The sequence below is a fragment of the Trichomonas vaginalis genome, chromosome III, assembly GCF_026262505.1.
Source record: "Trichomonas vaginalis G3 chromosome III, whole genome shotgun sequence".
In the NCBI taxonomy this organism is placed as follows: Eukaryota; Parabasalia; order Trichomonadida; family Trichomonadidae; genus Trichomonas; species Trichomonas vaginalis.
In genome coordinates this window covers 18680344-18697535 of record NC_067205.1, presented here as the reverse complement: position 1 = coordinate 18697535, position 17192 = coordinate 18680344, and the positions used below count along the sequence as shown (strand labels likewise).

The following is a 17192-nucleotide window of genomic DNA, read 5'->3' as shown; positions in this document are numbered from 1 at the left end:
ATTTTGCATAATTCTAAGTAGATTTTGTAAAAAATCAAGAAAGAAAAATTTTAACGTGCATTATTTTTCTTTTTTATAATAATACATATTATTATATAATTAACATATTCATAATGTTTCACCCTTTCAAAAATATAATCCTCCTCCTCTCAAATAAACGTACATACGGGTGGCCTCTTTTTTCAAAAAATTAAAATTTGAAATTTTGGGCTCAAATATTAGAGATTTTTTCAACCTTCAACGATATATGTTGTCTATATCAGACCTCCTTTCTTTTTGATACTTAACATTGTTCCTAAATCTTAGCCGTTAAGGCTGTTCTGAAAATATTTTTTTTCGAAAAAATTCGAAAAAAATTCTTAAAATTCAAAAATCCCTTAATTCCTGAGGATTTTGGAAAAAAGTTTTTACAGTTTTTAACATGACAACATGTGTATATTATATGAAGTATATTGATAAGGTAAAAATCAAATTTTATTCCATATTCATCGAGAAAATAAACTAACGAATCCCTCAAAATTGAGAGGGTAATCCTCCTCCTCTCAAATAAACGTACATACGGGTGCACCCTTAAGAAGCTAAATTCTGAAGTTTACATGATCCTCTCGTGTGCACCCTTAAAAAATGCAAAAAAAATTGAATACTTTACTGGCTGGGCAAATTTGTCGCCGCCCCTTCTATATTGTATGAATTCTTACGTTTACAAAAAAAGTCACACAACCCGCTCTCATATACTACTGTCCAATATTATAGGGTTATTAATATCTTTTGCATAAAGAGAAATTTATAGAATAAAATAAATCTTACACTAAATATTCACATATTTTACTTTTAATCTTAAATTCGTTGATTTTCAGATGTTAATTCGGGTACGTCAAATAATCAGTAGTGTTCCAAATCTAGCTGAATATCAAATTTTATTCGTGTTTTGGCAAATTCTAGGAGATAAGAAATTTGATCGAATCTAAATTCAAAGAAATTAACAACAATAGTTATTGTATGCAACTATCTACACATAAAGCATTCTATTGTTAATATTAATTTTTACGATGGTTAGGAAATCGATTTATTGATTTCGAAAGACTCATATGAAATTACTGAAACTGTGTTAGTGATTTGCACCAACAAATTTTAAAATAGAATTGATAAACATCAACGAATTTTGATATGCTTGGCCATAACTCAAATATCACCTCAAAAGTTTTATCTCAATTTAGAATTATTAGAAAGAGATGCTTGATGTAAAAGCAATTAATTTCTGAAGCGAAAATTATTCATCGTTTGTATCGATTAATTTTACAAAAATTTTGAGTAAATTTACGCTCAATTTTTTTAAAGCAGAATTTCAATGAACAAGATTGATTTATTTAATTTTCCAAAAAATGTTAGATGTGATTTTGAAAATAAATTGATAGCGTTAACAATTTCTCAGAAAAAATTGTGAATGAAAAATCGATGAAATAAGAATAAAAGCGTTTCTCAATCGATTATATAAAACTTTCAAATGCGTTATGTAGTTTAATGGCTAGTTCGCTTACTAAAATTTAAAAATTGAACTTGATTTCCGCTGAGAATCGACCAAAGACATGGTGTTCACTGTGAAAAATTTGAAAAAGAACCGATAAGAATGATCGGCCGTTCACATACAAAACACTGGGATAGATGGAAGGAGATCTTTACGCAGCTCAGTCTGGTTCTAACCAGAGTGTTGAAAATGCTCAACAACCCGCACCTGCCGTTCCTGTAGGTAGAGATGGTCTTCCAATTACAGTTCCAGCATCATCGGATGCTTCAAGCAACTCAGAACACGTTGAAATCGGTAAGGATGGCTTACCAATTCAGCCAGTCGATACAGAGCACCCATTCGAAAAGATTGACGTCGAAGGTGGCGAAGAAGATCAACCAGAAAAGGATATTAAGAGAAAAGGCTTCTTAGCTACATCAATGAACCTTTTGAACTCACTTCTTGGTGCTGGTATATTATCTGTTCCAAGTACTTTTGCAGATACTGGTTATATCGGTTCCCTGGCTATTCTTATTATTATTGCTCTTCTTTCATACTATGCTACATATCTAGTCATTGTTGCTCAAGATATTTCAAAAGCTGATGGTTTCTCCGATCTTGCCTTCAAGACATACGGAAAATGGGGCTACATCGCTCTTGATATTCTCACACTTTTGTTCCTTGTCTCAGCCTCACTCGCATATATCATTATTGCCGGTGATATTATCTTATCATGGTTCTCATTCGGCGGAAAGGATCTCTCAGGTCTCTGGCCAAGAGCTATCACGATTCTCATCTATGCTTGTTGTATTCCAATTGCATTGACCATTCCTCGTGATATTTCTTTCCTTTCTTATTTCTCTACCGCTACAGTTATGTTCATTCTCTTCTATGTATGCGTACTTGTTGTCAAGTCATGCATCTACATGAAGCAGAACCACGGTATCAATCCATCTTGTTTCGCTGCCAAATTCAACATTACACTTTTCAACACAATTTCTATTTGCGCTCTTACATTCGCTTTGCCATGCGTTTGTATTCCATCTCTTGAGCTCTTTACAACAGATACAAAGAAGAGAAGCACTGTTTCTTTGTTCACCATCTTTATCTGCTCAATGTTTGTTATTTTCCCATCAATCTTCTCATACTTCGAGTTCGGCGACAAAACAGAAGGTAACATCTTGAATTCGTTCCCAGATAACGATATTTTAATGGTTGTTACACGTAGTGTCTTCTTCTTCGTCGTCAGCTTCGCTTTCCCAATGATTTCACAGTCTACACTTTCAGTTTGGTCCGCTTTGATCTTCAAGATCGACCAACAGAGAAAATTACCATGGAAGAAGCGCCTCGTTGTTCTTATTGTTACAGATGGTATTCCTCTCCTCATCGCTATGTTCGTGAAGGACGCAAAGCCAATTCTCGCCATTGGTGGTGCTATCGGTGGTTGTATGGCCAACTTCACATTCCCTGCGATTTTGTACTTGAAGGAGTCACCAGATAAATTAACAAACTGGAAGAACATTTGTTGTATTGCTTTCGCAATCTTCGGACTTATAGCTGGTGTCCTTTCTACTTACGTAGCAGTTAAAGATTGTATTCGTGCTTTCAGCACCTAAAGCAACTTAATAAATATAGCAACAGTATTATTTAATAAAAGATGTTCTATACTTTAGAAAAATTTAAAAAAAAAATTAACAATTTTAGCTAAATCTCAAACTACTAAGCATAGCAAATTATAATTAAAACACTGAATTTGTACAAAATCTGAAAATTTCAATACGATCGAAATAATTATGAATATTCAATGAAGATAACATGAAGAATCTTTTTATTTGAAGTATTTGTATTAAATCAACCCTAAAATGTTGGTAAATTGCCACTCTTCAATTAAATTTTTATCAATTTTAAGATCTGAATGATTTTTATATGTGAATTGTCATTTATTTAAGTTGTTATGGATGAACATGTTCCTTAGACATCAATCTTTGCATAATAAATTTTCATAAAATTTGAAATTCCGCATATATGTAGGAACTTTACTTATTTTATAGTTATGCAAGAGTCATATGATATTGTGAGATAGGAGCTACAACTCTAAATTTTATCATATAAAAGACGTTAGACGAATGAATCAGCACGAAATTCCGAGTTCTTCGCCTGACGTTACTAAAATTAAAGAAGCACATAAGTCAGCATTAGATATTGCAGATCATGTTATTCAAGAAAGTTCTCTTGTCGAACATTTTCAAAATAAAGTTAACGAAGTACAGATTGCAAGAGAACAAATCATCACACTCCAATCTCAATTGAAAATTTCAGAAGAAGCGCAGCGTTTAATGGAAGCCGAGTTTAGTTTTCAAAAAGAAGAATACGAAAAAGAAATTGAAAAGCACAAGAAGTATGAAGAAGAGTTACAAAATGAACTTATCAAGAAATGCAGTCAACAAACTACAATAAATGTCGAAGCATTGATTGCAAAAGAAAAAGAAAAATATGAAACGAAAACAAAGGAATTACAATCTCAAATCGAGCAGCTTCAAACTAGTTTGAATGAAGCTAATTCAAAAAGTAAATCTACATCCGAAAATCAAATCGATTTTTCCGAGATTTCAAACGTTTCTGCATCTTTACAAGCGAAAATTGACGAAAGCAATCAGAAAATCAAACAGTTACAAGCTGAAATACAGTCAAAAGATCAAATTATTCGCTCTCAAGCAACTCAATTAAAAGAAAAAGAAAATTCGCTCTCTGAGTTAAAAAGCCAAATAAATACTACAAATGAATCTGTTCCTGTGGTTATAGAAAAGCTGAGGAATAGATTAAACCGTGCAAAGGACAAAATAACAGAAATGCAAAAAATAGAAGTTCAAAATAAGAAATTCGCTGAAATTTTAACACATTACGAAACCCAACGGGAGATATTAAACGATATTCTACAGACTAACGATGAAAATCCAAAACAAGATTGGACAAATCTACAAAAAGCAGCAGTCAATGCCATGGCCATGTCACGAGAATTACCAAAAGTCAAATCACAGTTAGAATCTGCTCAACAACAAGTTGATTCCTTGAAACAATCAATGAAAGATTATAATTCTTTGAAAGATGACTTCAACGCGGCCAAATCAAGGCTTATAGAGCTCAATAATATTAATGATAAATATAATAAGCTTCAAATCGACTATAATATGCTGAAATCTTCAGCAAATCGAAATGAACAATTTTCTAGTATGATGTCAATTAGAAATAGATGCGCATTAGCGTTAAATATGTCTCAAAGAGAGATAACTAATGCAGTTTCTAAGCTCCATACTTCAATTACTGGAAAAACAGAAAATAATTTACGTCCAATCGCTTTATCTTTGTTCTTTATCACAAGATGGAGACGTATTGCACAGCATAGAACCCCAGAAACCGAAATTGATCCGATGGCATTAGTTGCTTTCTCTTCTTCAAACGGACATTCAACATTACTCAAAATTGATGCAATTTGCAAGTCATTTATTGGCCTAACAAATGAAGTTGTTTCAATCAAAGCGAAGCTAGCTCGTAGCCAAGAAAAGAGACAAGCCATGAAACAGATAATCATTGATCAGCAAACAGCAAGTGAGCAAGGATATGCCAAGCTTAAACGTGAAAAACAAGTTGCTGTTTTACTGAAAGAAAGAATGAAAGAACTTCAAAAAGAAATGTCGTTGTTGATAAGTTCAGAACGTGCTGAAGAACTGAGAACAAGAATAACAGAATTGGAAGTTGAAAATGATAAATTGACATCCGAAAACCAAGAAATGGATGAAACAATTAATGAACAAGCTGCGGCCATCGATAAATTGTCCGCTCAATTGGTCGAAGCAGAAGCATCGAAGAATTATTCTGGTAAAGAAGTTGAGAGGCTTAAACAATTGGCTTCTAAGAGAGAGAAAGAAGCAGAAGTTCTTGATGCAAGATTGAAAGAAAAGACAAGAGATATGTTGGCATTAGAAAGATATGCTGTGCAAACTGAAAACAATCCATTCAAGAGAGGTGCCGAAAGTTCTTCCACAACGATTGTGACTAAGGTAAATGGAAAATTCCTTCCTAGTCAATAAATTTATTTTCAAATTTTTTGTTTTGTATAAAAAAATGTTTATTATTACTTGTTAATTTTCGATATATTGTTTACATCTCTCATGAAATTCATTTTTTCTGAATGGAAGTCGATGAAATAAATTCCAACCAGAAAAAATCAGATCAATTACTCTTTCAATCAGGAAATTTAGGTAATACTGTTGCATGTCACAACAGGTATAATTCAATTTCAAGGATTATTGAAGAACATCCTGATATTTTTGAAATAATTCATCGAATGTTTCATGAAAACAATGTAGAATTAGGAAATATATTACATTTTCTAGCTGAAGAAGCCATTTCAAATACAATTTTATTCGATATCAGTTTCGAAACATTTGAGATCGCAAATATCTTCGATTCATTGCTCAAATCCAAAAGTATATTTGTCTATGATATACTCAAAATAGTATTAGCTCTATCCCATACAATAGAATACGCAAATATATTTATGAAAGAAAATATTCATCAAATGCTTTTTGAAATCATATGCAATCAATCTGTTTCAAAGCAAATCATTGCATTATCCGCTAAATCTTTACATAATTTAGCGAAATCAAGTAATGAAAACGCATCATTGATTTTATATCAATGTAATCTACAGAAACTATGTTCATCAGCAAAGTATTACGATTCTCAACTATATTACATATGTATGAAGTTCATAATTACACTTTCAAAAGTAAATCAAATTACATTAAGACAATTTAACAATCTAAAAGAATTTTCATGTATACTCATATCAAATATTACAAAAATAAGTGTCAAAGAACTGTTAATTCTCTTAGAAAACATTTCAAATTCTCAATTTAGCGAAAATTTATTCCAAGATGAAGTAATCATATCATTTTTGAATAGTTTACTTAAAGATAAGACAGAATACATTAGATTTGCTGCTTTGTCAATCATTAGAAATGGAATTAAATATGGAATTTCATTATCTCCTGAGAATTTGCCAATTGCACTTTATTATTTACAGTACGATGATGAACTTCCTTTTGTTGCAGCTTCAGAGATAATAATTGCTTATCTTTCACAAAATTTAAATATTGATCTTGATATTTTTTATATTTTAACTAGAATCGAGAATGGATCGATGAATATAAGATACACTGCATTAGATTTGTTGTTAATGTATATTACAACATTTCCTTTCAAAATTACAGACGAAATTTTGAATCCTATGTTTGAAACACTTATTCCTCTTCTTCATATCAATGAAACACGTGTTATTGAGAAGATTCTGATAATTATTCACTCATTATTGAGACAAGACTCTCAAATGGGAAATATTCACAAATTAATTGAGTTATTTAATGATTTAGATGGATTTGAATACATCCAGGAACTAATTGATAGTCAGTCTCAATCTATTCATGATAAATCACAGATTATTATTGATACTTTTTATCAAGAAAATTGAAATTTTATAAATTGTTTTATTGTTTGAATAAATACTCATGTTTTGTATAATATATAACTATAAACAATCTTTGTTGTCATGATAGACATATATATTATGCAATTATTAAATGAAAGCAAAATTCCCTTAAAATATTATGGTTAACTGATATGACAAATTTGATATCTGAATAAGTATTTCTCTTAATGATTCATATTTTGGATTAAGGAACAAATTCATTGAATCCAAAAATTAATCATAGTAATTCTGCTAATTTAGAGCAACAATTTATGCTCTCATTCCGTATTAATGCAAATAAATCTCAAATATATGATACATATAGCTAAAATAGGGATAAAATTATAAAAAAGTGACAATGAATTATCCTTCCAATAGAGAATATCAGCTAATCTCAGATGTTAAGCTGCCGAAATATCTAGAAGTCATTGATTCATTGGAAGAAGATATTTTCTCTATCACGGAGATCATAATTGAAGATATTGCAATTGAAATTAAGAATTATTTAAAAGATTTCTCATATATGGAAGATTATTTTAAAGAAGTTATTACAAAAGCTTTGTATCACAGACCAAAAGAGATCTTGAGTCTTTGTAATCTTTATTATATCCTTTTTTCAGATTCATCTCAAGAAATTGAAGATATTTTATTAAATTCCTTCTTTAACATCAAGAGAACAGGCAAGAATGAAGGAATATTCAAATCATTTAGCGACCTAAGAGATATATTTGATAAAGATTCAATTGGATATTATTTAAGATATGATTTGATTGAAAACATTCAAAATAAATCATTTGAAATCTTGAAAAGTAGAGAGCCAAAGGAATTTAGTTACACAAAAGAAGATGTAACAATATCTACATTTCCTCTAGAGATATCTAATACAGGATTGAGTTCAGAGATGATTGATGTTGCCGCTTTCTTTGGATCAATAAATTGTTTTAAATTCTTGTTGTTAAATGGTCAGAAAATCACTGATAACACATTTAGCTGCAGCATTAGGAGCGGAAATTTAGAATTGATTAAACTCTGCAAGAACACAGTTCCTAGTTTGAAAGTTAATGATTTGACATATGCAATCGAATATCGAAGAAATGAAATTGCTGATTGGATTTTAGAGAATAATGAAGTTAGAATAATGCAACCATTTGATGATTGTTTCAAAGGAAATACAAGAGCATTTGTTTTTGCTTTCGATAATCATCCAAATGTTGTTAGAGATTTCTCTGATCTTAAAGTTATTGATGTAAATACTAATTATGAATTAGTGAAGTTCTTTAATCTGAGAGATTTTGATATTTACAAATATGATGAATCAATTGAAAAACTAAAGAAAAAGAAGAAAGATGATGTTGTATCATTCTTAATCAAAAATAAAAAGGATTAAAGCATTCTTTAGAACTATTACTATCAAATACATGTCTTCCATTTAAGTTTTTTTCACTCAAAGAAATTTCGAATTATTGTTGCATTATAAAGGGCAGTTTCTCTACCATAACCTTGAAAGTTCTTCAAACTCTTGCCTGTGCATATCCTATATGGTCTAATAAAACTAACCAGAGAGAGATAAATTGAATAATTGCTATTTTATAACCTGGATAAACCGTATAAAAATTCAAGGTTATTGTAACATTTTTATTTTTACAAATCAACATAAATCTACCAGTATCATACTGATGTAAATATTTCTTTTGAAATTTTTTGAATATTTTTATATAAAATTGATGATTGAAAAAGGTTATCCTTATTTAACATTTGAAGGTCATCAATATAACGTCGCAACAAGTGGATTCCCTCCATTGTTCCATATTGGATGGTTTCTACTGCAATTTTTGGTATCTTTCTCTTCAAAAGATCAAATTTATTTAGAAAAGAAACTTAATTTATCATTTTCTTATAATAATTGCATACAGAAAGGATGGTACATGGTATACATGAATGAAACGCAGTATAATCTTGTAAAAAAATATTGACAAAATTAAAATTTTCGACCCGAATTCATTTAGAAAACCCAAGAAGCAAGCAAACTCAGATAGTATTTACGTAATTAAAGCTGCTCCTGATTGGAAACCAAAAAATAATTTTTCAAAAATACTCGAATATGTATCTGATACGGTCTTCATAGTATCAAATATTTCGTACAATGATATTATTAATGATCCTACAATCCAAAAATCGCAGATTGGAGGCAAAAGAGTTTGGCACAACAGATTTGTCGGAGGACAGCTCCAAGATGGAGAATCTACAATGGTAATCCAAGATAATCAAATAATCAGTAATAGATACCTTCAAAGTATTGGAATTGATGGAACTGGAGAAATCATCACTGTTATTGATTCAGGATTAGATATTGGACATTGTTTCTTTAGAGATCCAAATAATTCATACGAAACTATCTTGGGGAATACGAATTTAAACCATAGAAAAGTTGTTAGATATGAATCTTTTGCTGACTTTACAGATAACGTTGATGGACATGGAACACATGTGTCAGGAACGATTGCTGGTGAATCTGTTGAACCAAATCGTTTAATTGCTGCTTATAACGGTATAGCTCCAAAATCTAAAATTTATTTTGTTGATATAGGTGTTACATCACAATCAGCATCAAAACTATCTGGTCAAGTTAACTATAATATAGTTTTCAATCAAATGTTGGCACTTAATTCACTAATTCAATCAAATTCATGGGGATATGATGTAAAAAGTCCAGAAGTTACTATGGTATTCGATCAATTCGCCTTAGCTACATCAATGTTGATTGTTTTCTCTAATGGAAATGAAAAAACGAGAAATTCTGTATTTTCTCCTGCAGATGGCAAAAATATTTTATCAGTGGCATTCTCAACTAAGCCATATACATCAGATATCGAACTTGGTAAATACATTGCAAAAATAATTTTTGATGATAACGTCAAACGCGATGTAATCAAAAGTTATAAGCTTGGAACAGCTGATCCACCTATAGTTAACACGGAAATGCAGTTCTGTGATACAGATGCAAAAGATTGCACTTATGAAACCGGAAAAGTAATGGTTTCACCGGTTTCTCCCTCTATTTCATTATCTTATCCTTTTGTTCAGATTAGTCAAACAGATTATGAAGTTGCAAAGACAAAAACGAGTTGTTCAATTTTATTACTTCCTTCAACAACTCCAAGGGGATTCCAAAGGCATGAATACTCATCAAGAGGTACTACACTACTTGGTACTCTAAAACCAGAAATAATTGCTCCAGGAACAAATACGATCTCATCAAAAGGTTCTGGTGGAAATCCAAACAATATCGGTGAATGTTCTATCAATGCTCTTATCAAACTTAACGGTTCATCTATGTCTACTCCTGCAATTTCTGGAATGGCAGGTTTAATTGAAAATTATTTCAAAGACGGATGGTATCCAAAGATGAGTAAGAATCCTGAAGAAGGATTTAACGTTTCCTCTTATGTTGTATGTTCAATTCTTATTAATTCTGCAAAATCGATGAATAATGACCCAGTTCCAAATTACGAACAAGGATTTGGAATGCCAGATCTTAAAGAAGTCCTCGGATTTGGTGATGTCGGAGTGAGGTTCTTTGGATTCAAAATGAAACCAAAATCCAGAATGAAATTTCAAATCAAAACTACTCGTGTTGCAGATTTTTCTGCAACAATCTCATACAATGACTATCCTTACGGCTCAGATAATGGATACATCCTAGTTATTGACATAGATATGATAGTTAGAGATCCAAATGGAAAAATTTACAACGGAAATAATGTTCCTGGAGAGTTTACGTCAACCAATGAAAAAGTATTCATTAAAGACGCTCCTGTTGGAACTTATTTCATAGATTTGATAAATCCGACTAATGTAACTGATAATTTAACAGTTATAATAGGAATGGCAGTATCTGGTGGATTTGACACAACAGATAACGAAGTAAATCCTTCTAATGGAGTTATTTTAGAGAATAATGAGTGTATAAATTCATGTGGAAATGGAAAATGTTCTGATGGATTATGTGAATGCGATGAAAATCATATTGGAGTTTATTGTCAGCGCGAAATCAATAAAATAAACCTCAATCAAAATAATACAATCACATTAACTCCAAGATATGCTTATTATTTCAAGTTTGATAATGAAGATACAGATAATGATCCTAGTATGAGAATAACAAGTTCACTTCCTGCTTCTGTAAGAGTTTGTCTTGATAATTAACCTCATAATGCAATGTATGATTGGACAATATGTAATACATTAGATAGCTCTGGCGAAAAGAATATTTCTATTCCAAAATCATCAGGAAAAACAATATATGGTGTAATGTATCCGATTTATGATGAACCTTTCAGTATTACTTATATTGCTGGCAATAATATTGGTGAAACATCAAAGAGCAGCTTAGATAAAGGTGTTAAGATAGCATTAATTGCAGTAGGTGCAACTCTTGCTGTAATTTTGATAACTATTTTAGTAGTTTATTTAATTATTCGTTTTCGAAAGGGTAGTTCAAGGGTTAAACCGAAAGAGTCGAGTTCTAGCTCGAGTTCAAGCTCAAGTTCCAATACTCATTAAAAAATTTATTGTTTGTTTTTGTTGTATTAAAAATTTGAGTGATATCATGATAGAAAAAGAAATAGTTTTTCATTTTTAACAACATACATGGTAGAAAACCTACATATACATTTTTTAATAAAAATATAATAAAAAATACAAACAAAAATATAAATAATGAGTTAGAAAGCGCAGAACAAAACAGATAATGGAATGAATCCGTCGCAGAATTCCATCTTCATCTCTGTTTTGACGTGAGCTCTGCAGATCGGACATGTTGGGTTGATTGAAAGCCATTTCTTGGCACAATCATAACAAAATACATCTCCACAATCAAGCTGAACTCCTTCAATGATATCGTTCATGCAGATAATGCATGGATCTGTAAGTTTCTCTTTAGGAGCTGGTTTGAGGGCAACTTCTGAGTTAATCTTATATTTCTTGAGGGCAGAAACCAAGTCCCAAAGAAGCCAAAGTAGGAAATAACACTTCATGGTGATGAAGATTAAGCAAGATTATGGACGCTCGTAGATGAGAAGCTTCATCAATGTTGGATGTGATGCTTGGCCGTACAAAAACCAAATCCATTCTGTGGTGCATAAGATTGCTCTTATCAGAATGAAAAGTCGTTGGTACACGCCAAAGAAACCTCTGCGTATAACATTGATGCTGATAATATTATGACCTATCAAGAAGCATTTTGCAGCTGAAGTGAAGCTGAAGATAGATAAGGACAAAATGAAAAGCTTGAAATAGATGACTTCTGTGCCAAACTCATTGAGAATGGATGATCTCAATAGAAGCATACCAATGATGGTTATGGACATCATCAGATAACTCCAAGGAAGTAAGAACGAAGGGCTCTTGAAGAAGTATGAGCTTGTCTTCATCATTTGATTAACAACTCCTTTGAGCATTTTTTCTGTTTTAATGTATAAAAGAATCATGATTAAGCCGATCAAGAAAAAGTAGAACTTATGACCTAAGATCTTAAGGAACACTAATGTAATAAGCGCATATGAGAATGTTCTAAGCTGATTATCGAACAAAGTTGAGTTAGCAGCCCGGACTTTGGGCATATTTTTTAGAATTTTGATGTGTTTATCAAACCGTAAAATTGTATGAGTTAAGATTTTCTCACAAAATAAATTTCTTTAATATGCATAGTACTGTAGATTGATCAATAAAGAAATTGTGATTAATGCAGATAAATCTGTATAACGTCCTTTTGATTTTTATCGTATTTGAAAAAATATTATGTGGATCCCTTTGGTATGATTTGTCTTTTACACGAGACAAAAAATTGATGGAATTTTATTTCAAATTTACGTTTGAATGTAATAAAATGATAGGCATTAGACAACAGTGCAACACGTATATTTTATTTGAAGGTGGACTTTTCATAACATTAATTGAATTTTTTCTGATGTTTCAAATTTTAGTGATAAAAACTTTCCAACAAATATTGATGGAAAGCAATTGTACAACACTATTTACGAAAGACCAATTTTAAAAGTGTTGAAATATTCATTCAAAATAATTTTAAATGCGATAAAGGTCAAACCTTAATCGTAAATCTAAAGGATTATATTCAAATCATAAAATTAATTGTTTCAAAAAATTGGTAATTCAAATGCTATCCTTATTTCTGAATGACGACATTATTTTTATTCGCTAAGTAATTAGAATTGAAGCTTTGGAGATATTATTTCATATGCCTTTTTAACGTCATTAATAGTAAAACTTCAAATTTGAAAATCCGTGAATTAATCCTTTAACGTCATTAAATCGCAAAAATGTTTCTAAATTCTCATGTGTTTAATGGATATTGCAGATAAACTCTATAAAACCCTTAAAATAAAAAATTCAAAATATATTTTTCTTCCGAGTAATTATTATGATGATGAATATACAATAAGTATCGCATGGGTGAAAATATTCTAAGTAGGTATTATATAAAAACAGATTTTTATAATAACAAAAATTTAAAATTCATCGATTAAAAATGGTTGTCTGAATGATCCTTGTTGATTCATATCTCCATATGATGTGATATGGTTCATTCCGTAAGATTCATCCTTTACACTTTCTAATAACGCTCCCCAAGACAAACCAGGCTGTTGTCCGTCAATTGGAATCTCTACTTCAGGACCTGAGTCAACAGGAAGTGTTGGTTCAGGTGGAGGTGGTGTAGAAACTCTGTATTTACGAACAATGTTTTCTAACCTTTGTAATTTTGAAAAAGTTTGATCCAAAACGGAAAGTAAAAGATCTTTCAAGGGTTGGCTCAATCCTCTGATAACAGGCATTTGGACACATCTTGTAAGTAAAGCGCCTGGTTCTCTGGACCATTCAATTCTCATAACTTTCTGGGCTTGAACGAGACCTCTTCCTTCATTTATCATTGTCTGGGCACTGAGTACTGATTGCAAGAGTTCTGATGAAATGGAATGGTTATCTACCGCAGCACGAATTTCAGCTTGTAGAGCGTCAATGTTCAGTATATCTGAATCAATGTTGGCAAATACTTTAAGAGCGTACTTAAGCTTTTCTGATGATAAGACTTCTGACTCTGTATTTGAGATTGATCCGCACATTAATCTCCACCATGACCAAACATCGCAAACTGACTCTTCAACGGTCATTCTTTTTGGTTGGCCACCAAAGTAAAGACGAACATGGCCTCTGCCAGCTGTTTTTGAGTGAATTTGGAAGAAAAAGTCTGCATTGCTGTTTAATGATGCAGCACGGACTTGAAATCCGGCTTGATGTGTTGCATATCTTTCAGTAAATACTTTGATTCCATTCGAAACTAATAAGTCAATGAAATGATCAGAAATTGATTTCACTTTTGCATTTCCGTAGTCGCAGATAAAGAAATGAACGACAGGAGCTCTTGGAACGAGAACATTTGGTGACATGGGCGGCGAATTCGGAGATAAAGCTTGGTTTAATAAAATTGAAGAAGTGTAAGCTGCATTGTTCTGTGGAGGCGGTGGAAGTACTTTCTGTGTATTGTTGTTGTTGCTAGTAAGAATTACTGATTTGTTTGGCCTTGTAATTACAATTGGTGTTGTCATTATTTGATAAAAAAAGATGAATAAAAAAATTCAAGGCTTGAATGAACAAACACACCCCCAAAATATTGAAATTCTGAATATTGTTTTTGAAATTTGAGAGCGATGCCTCCCCATTTAAAGCTATTTTCAATACTAGAATGGTCGAATTTTAGAGAATAAATTGACTATAAATTCTCTACATATAATATCACCTTGAATTTTTCTCTAAATTTTGCTCGTGATCAGAGTTTTTTTAACTGATTTGGCTTATTCTCCAAATCAACTTGATGAGAAATGAGGATGAATAATAAACCATTTAATATCTTATGAGGAGTTCAATTGAATTTACTGGTGATTTGAGTCGGAGAAATCAGCATCAATGGTGGAAATTTGAAAAGTGTAATTCATAATTATGGATTGAAAATCATCATGAGATATTAAAGTCAGATTGAGTTCACGTGATTATTCCTATGCTTATTGGCATATTTCAATTTTTGATAAAAAAATATTTTGAGATCAAGCAGAATCCAATTAAACCTATCGTTGTCTTTATTGGTTGGCATTATTTTCGCCTTTAAAATGATTTGATAGCTATATTATTGGAAATATCCCAAAATATGATGAAAGAATATTTAATATTTAGTAGCTTTGCTTATGGGTGATTGATTTATTATAGTTATGAATGATTATTTTCATAAAAATTTCGAAAGATTAAGGGTGCACCCGTATGTACGTTTATTTGAGAGGAGGAGGATTACCCTCTCAATTTTGAGGGATTCGTTAGTTTATTTTCTCGATGAATATGCAATAAAATTTGATTTTTACCTTATCAATATACTTCATATAATATACACATGTTCATGTAAAAACTTTTTTCCAAAATCCTCAGGAATTAAGGGATTTTTGAATTTTAAGGATACCCTTACATTGCGTAGTTAGAAAGAGAATATGATATTGTCATGATTGCTAAAGTTTTAGGCTCCAGAAATGAATATACATCAAACTGAAACAATTGATAAATTGAATGAACTTTTGAGAGGTTCTCAAATAAAAAAAATTATCTAATTTTTTACAATATTACTATTATTTTATCCACATATGTATATATAGTAATTTGAGAAAACTTTTAGGAAAAAATAAGTTTAATAAAAATCTGAATTTTACTTGTTGTGGGATTGTTATTAATTGACACTCCAGACGTATTACTAATAGTTATGCGTATGCAATTAAAGTATTTCTGATGGACAAAATGTGAGATTTATATCAGATAATTCATTTCTACTATTAAGTTATTCATTTATGAGTTTGCACTTATTCGCACTAAATAAATAACTATTAAAAATTGTTTTAATTAATTGACACCATATAATAGAGTGAATTTTGTTTGATCAAACAACAATAGATGATAGATATAAAGCCAAGAAACTTGCTATTAATATGCTCTACTTGCTATTTCAATGTAAGTATGATATTTTCTAAATGTTTCGTTCAGATAACTTAGATATATTAGTCAAATTTGAAATTTTAATAGCACATATATTAAAAATAATTATTATTCATAAAAGATTAATGAAATAGTAAAAAAATCAATCAAATTATAAAAATACAACATTTAGAAGAATTCTTATTATCCTTCAAAAGTCAGTATTTCTGCTGTAATTTTCTACAACATTGTAGTTATTGCACTTTGTCTATGGATTTGTATATATGTTATATATAAATTATATATCTAAACTGCCCATAAGTGCAATTTTTATATAAATTGTTTATTTCTTTAACAATTTCATATGAAATATGCTTTTTTAAGCGTATCAAAGCTGTGTTCTTAATGTGCATGGATATATCAAGAAAAATGTCGAAAAAAAATGTGAATTCACAAATTCACTGAATTTTCACCGTTTTTTGAATTTTGCTACAGCACTAATATTAAATAATACTAAAATCTTCTGTCTTTGTAAAAGAATAAATTCTGACAAAAAGTGCTCGTTTAAATTTAATGATCATCTGTATGACTAAGTGGTAAAAAGTGTTTATGACCAAAAAAGGTTACATGCTTAGTCTATTTTTCTGACAGGATACTCTAGATTTACATGATCTCTATTTCATATCTCCGTTTTTAGATTCTTCGACAGATTTTATGATAGAAAACCAAGATTAACAAATTTCCGGCATGTTAATGAAGAAATCTGCAGCTACCCTCAATATTATTTCAATAATCAGTATCGTTTCTCTTACAATTTATTTTTTTCTCAATAATTTAACAAGAAATAACAATACACACTTGGTTTTACGTATAAAAGCTAAGTGTCGAACTTAATCAACTTTACTTACTTAGCAAATGAATATTTTTGTGGTTGCGAGTTCTGAATGCTGAAGTTTTAGATTTCTCTATAAATGATATCATTGCACTTACAATGTTGTTCCAGCCTATCGCATAAATCATAGAAAATCCAAAAAAAAAAATAATATAAAGAAAATTCATGTCATGAAGTTCAAAAATACCGTGTAACATTAAAATTTGTTATGCATAATACATTTTAGCTATTATTGATTTTTTTTA

General features: G+C 30.7%; 8 protein-coding genes across 8 annotated transcripts, besides 2 other annotated features; 5 read left to right on the top strand and 3 right to left on the bottom strand.

Moving 5' to 3' along the window:
- Positions 1–570: part of a mobile genetic element that runs on past the window's edge.
- Positions 571–675: a mobile genetic element.
- An 842-nt stretch (positions 676–1517) lies between these two features.
- TVAGG3_0726690 (amino acid transmembrane transporter protein) lies at positions 1518–3382 on the top strand (the record flags this gene model as incomplete). Its single annotated transcript, XM_001317335.1, has 1 exon — positions 1663–3120. The coding sequence occupies one exon, from the start codon at positions 1663–1665 to the stop codon at positions 3118–3120; it is 1458 nt and encodes a 485-aa protein (XP_001317370.1).
- A 248-nt stretch (positions 3383–3630) lies between these two features.
- On the top strand, positions 3631–5592 carry TVAGG3_0726680 (uncharacterized protein; the record flags this gene model as incomplete). The annotated part of the gene is made up of 1 exon (XM_001317334.1): positions 3631–5592. One exon carries the CDS (start codon positions 3631–3633, stop codon positions 5590–5592), a length of 1962 nt encoding a protein of 653 aa, XP_001317369.1.
- A 101-nt stretch (positions 5593–5693) lies between these two features.
- Positions 5694–7034, top strand: TVAGG3_0726670 (armadillo (ARM) repeat-containing protein family; the record flags this gene model as incomplete). Its single annotated transcript, XM_001317333.1, has 1 exon — positions 5694–7034. The coding sequence occupies one exon, from the start codon at positions 5694–5696 to the stop codon at positions 7032–7034; it is 1341 nt and encodes a 446-aa protein (XP_001317368.1).
- A 355-nt stretch (positions 7035–7389) lies between these two features.
- On the top strand, positions 7390–8684 carry TVAGG3_0726660 (spectrin binding; the record flags this gene model as incomplete). The annotated part of the gene is made up of 1 exon (XM_001317332.1): positions 7390–8418. One exon carries the CDS (start codon positions 7390–7392, stop codon positions 8416–8418), a length of 1029 nt encoding a protein of 342 aa, XP_001317367.1.
- A 77-nt stretch (positions 8685–8761) lies between these two features.
- Positions 8762–11638, top strand: TVAGG3_0726650 (peptidases S8 Kp43 protease domain-containing protein; the record flags this gene model as incomplete). The annotated part of the gene is made up of 1 exon (XM_001317331.2): positions 9279–11237. One exon carries the CDS (start codon positions 9279–9281, stop codon positions 11235–11237), a length of 1959 nt encoding a protein of 652 aa, XP_001317366.1.
- A 62-nt stretch (positions 11639–11700) lies between these two features.
- Positions 11701–12067, bottom strand: TVAGG3_0726640 (RING finger and transmembrane domain-containing protein 1/2 family; the record flags this gene model as incomplete). Its single annotated transcript, XM_001317330.1, has 1 exon — positions 11756–12067. One exon carries the CDS (start codon positions 12065–12067, stop codon positions 11756–11758), a length of 312 nt encoding a protein of 103 aa, XP_001317365.1.
- A 21-nt stretch (positions 12068–12088) lies between these two features.
- On the bottom strand, positions 12089–12659 carry TVAGG3_0726630 (uncharacterized protein; the record flags this gene model as incomplete). The annotated part of the gene is made up of 1 exon (XM_001317329.1): positions 12089–12490. The coding sequence occupies one exon, from the start codon at positions 12488–12490 to the stop codon at positions 12089–12091; it is 402 nt and encodes a 133-aa protein (XP_001317364.1).
- A 632-nt stretch (positions 12660–13291) lies between these two features.
- On the bottom strand, positions 13292–14679 carry TVAGG3_0726620 (uncharacterized protein; the record flags this gene model as incomplete). The annotated part of the gene is made up of 1 exon (XM_001317328.1): positions 13559–14653. The coding sequence occupies one exon, from the start codon at positions 14651–14653 to the stop codon at positions 13559–13561; it is 1095 nt and encodes a 364-aa protein (XP_001317363.1).
- Positions 14680–17192: the final 2513 nt, after the last annotated feature.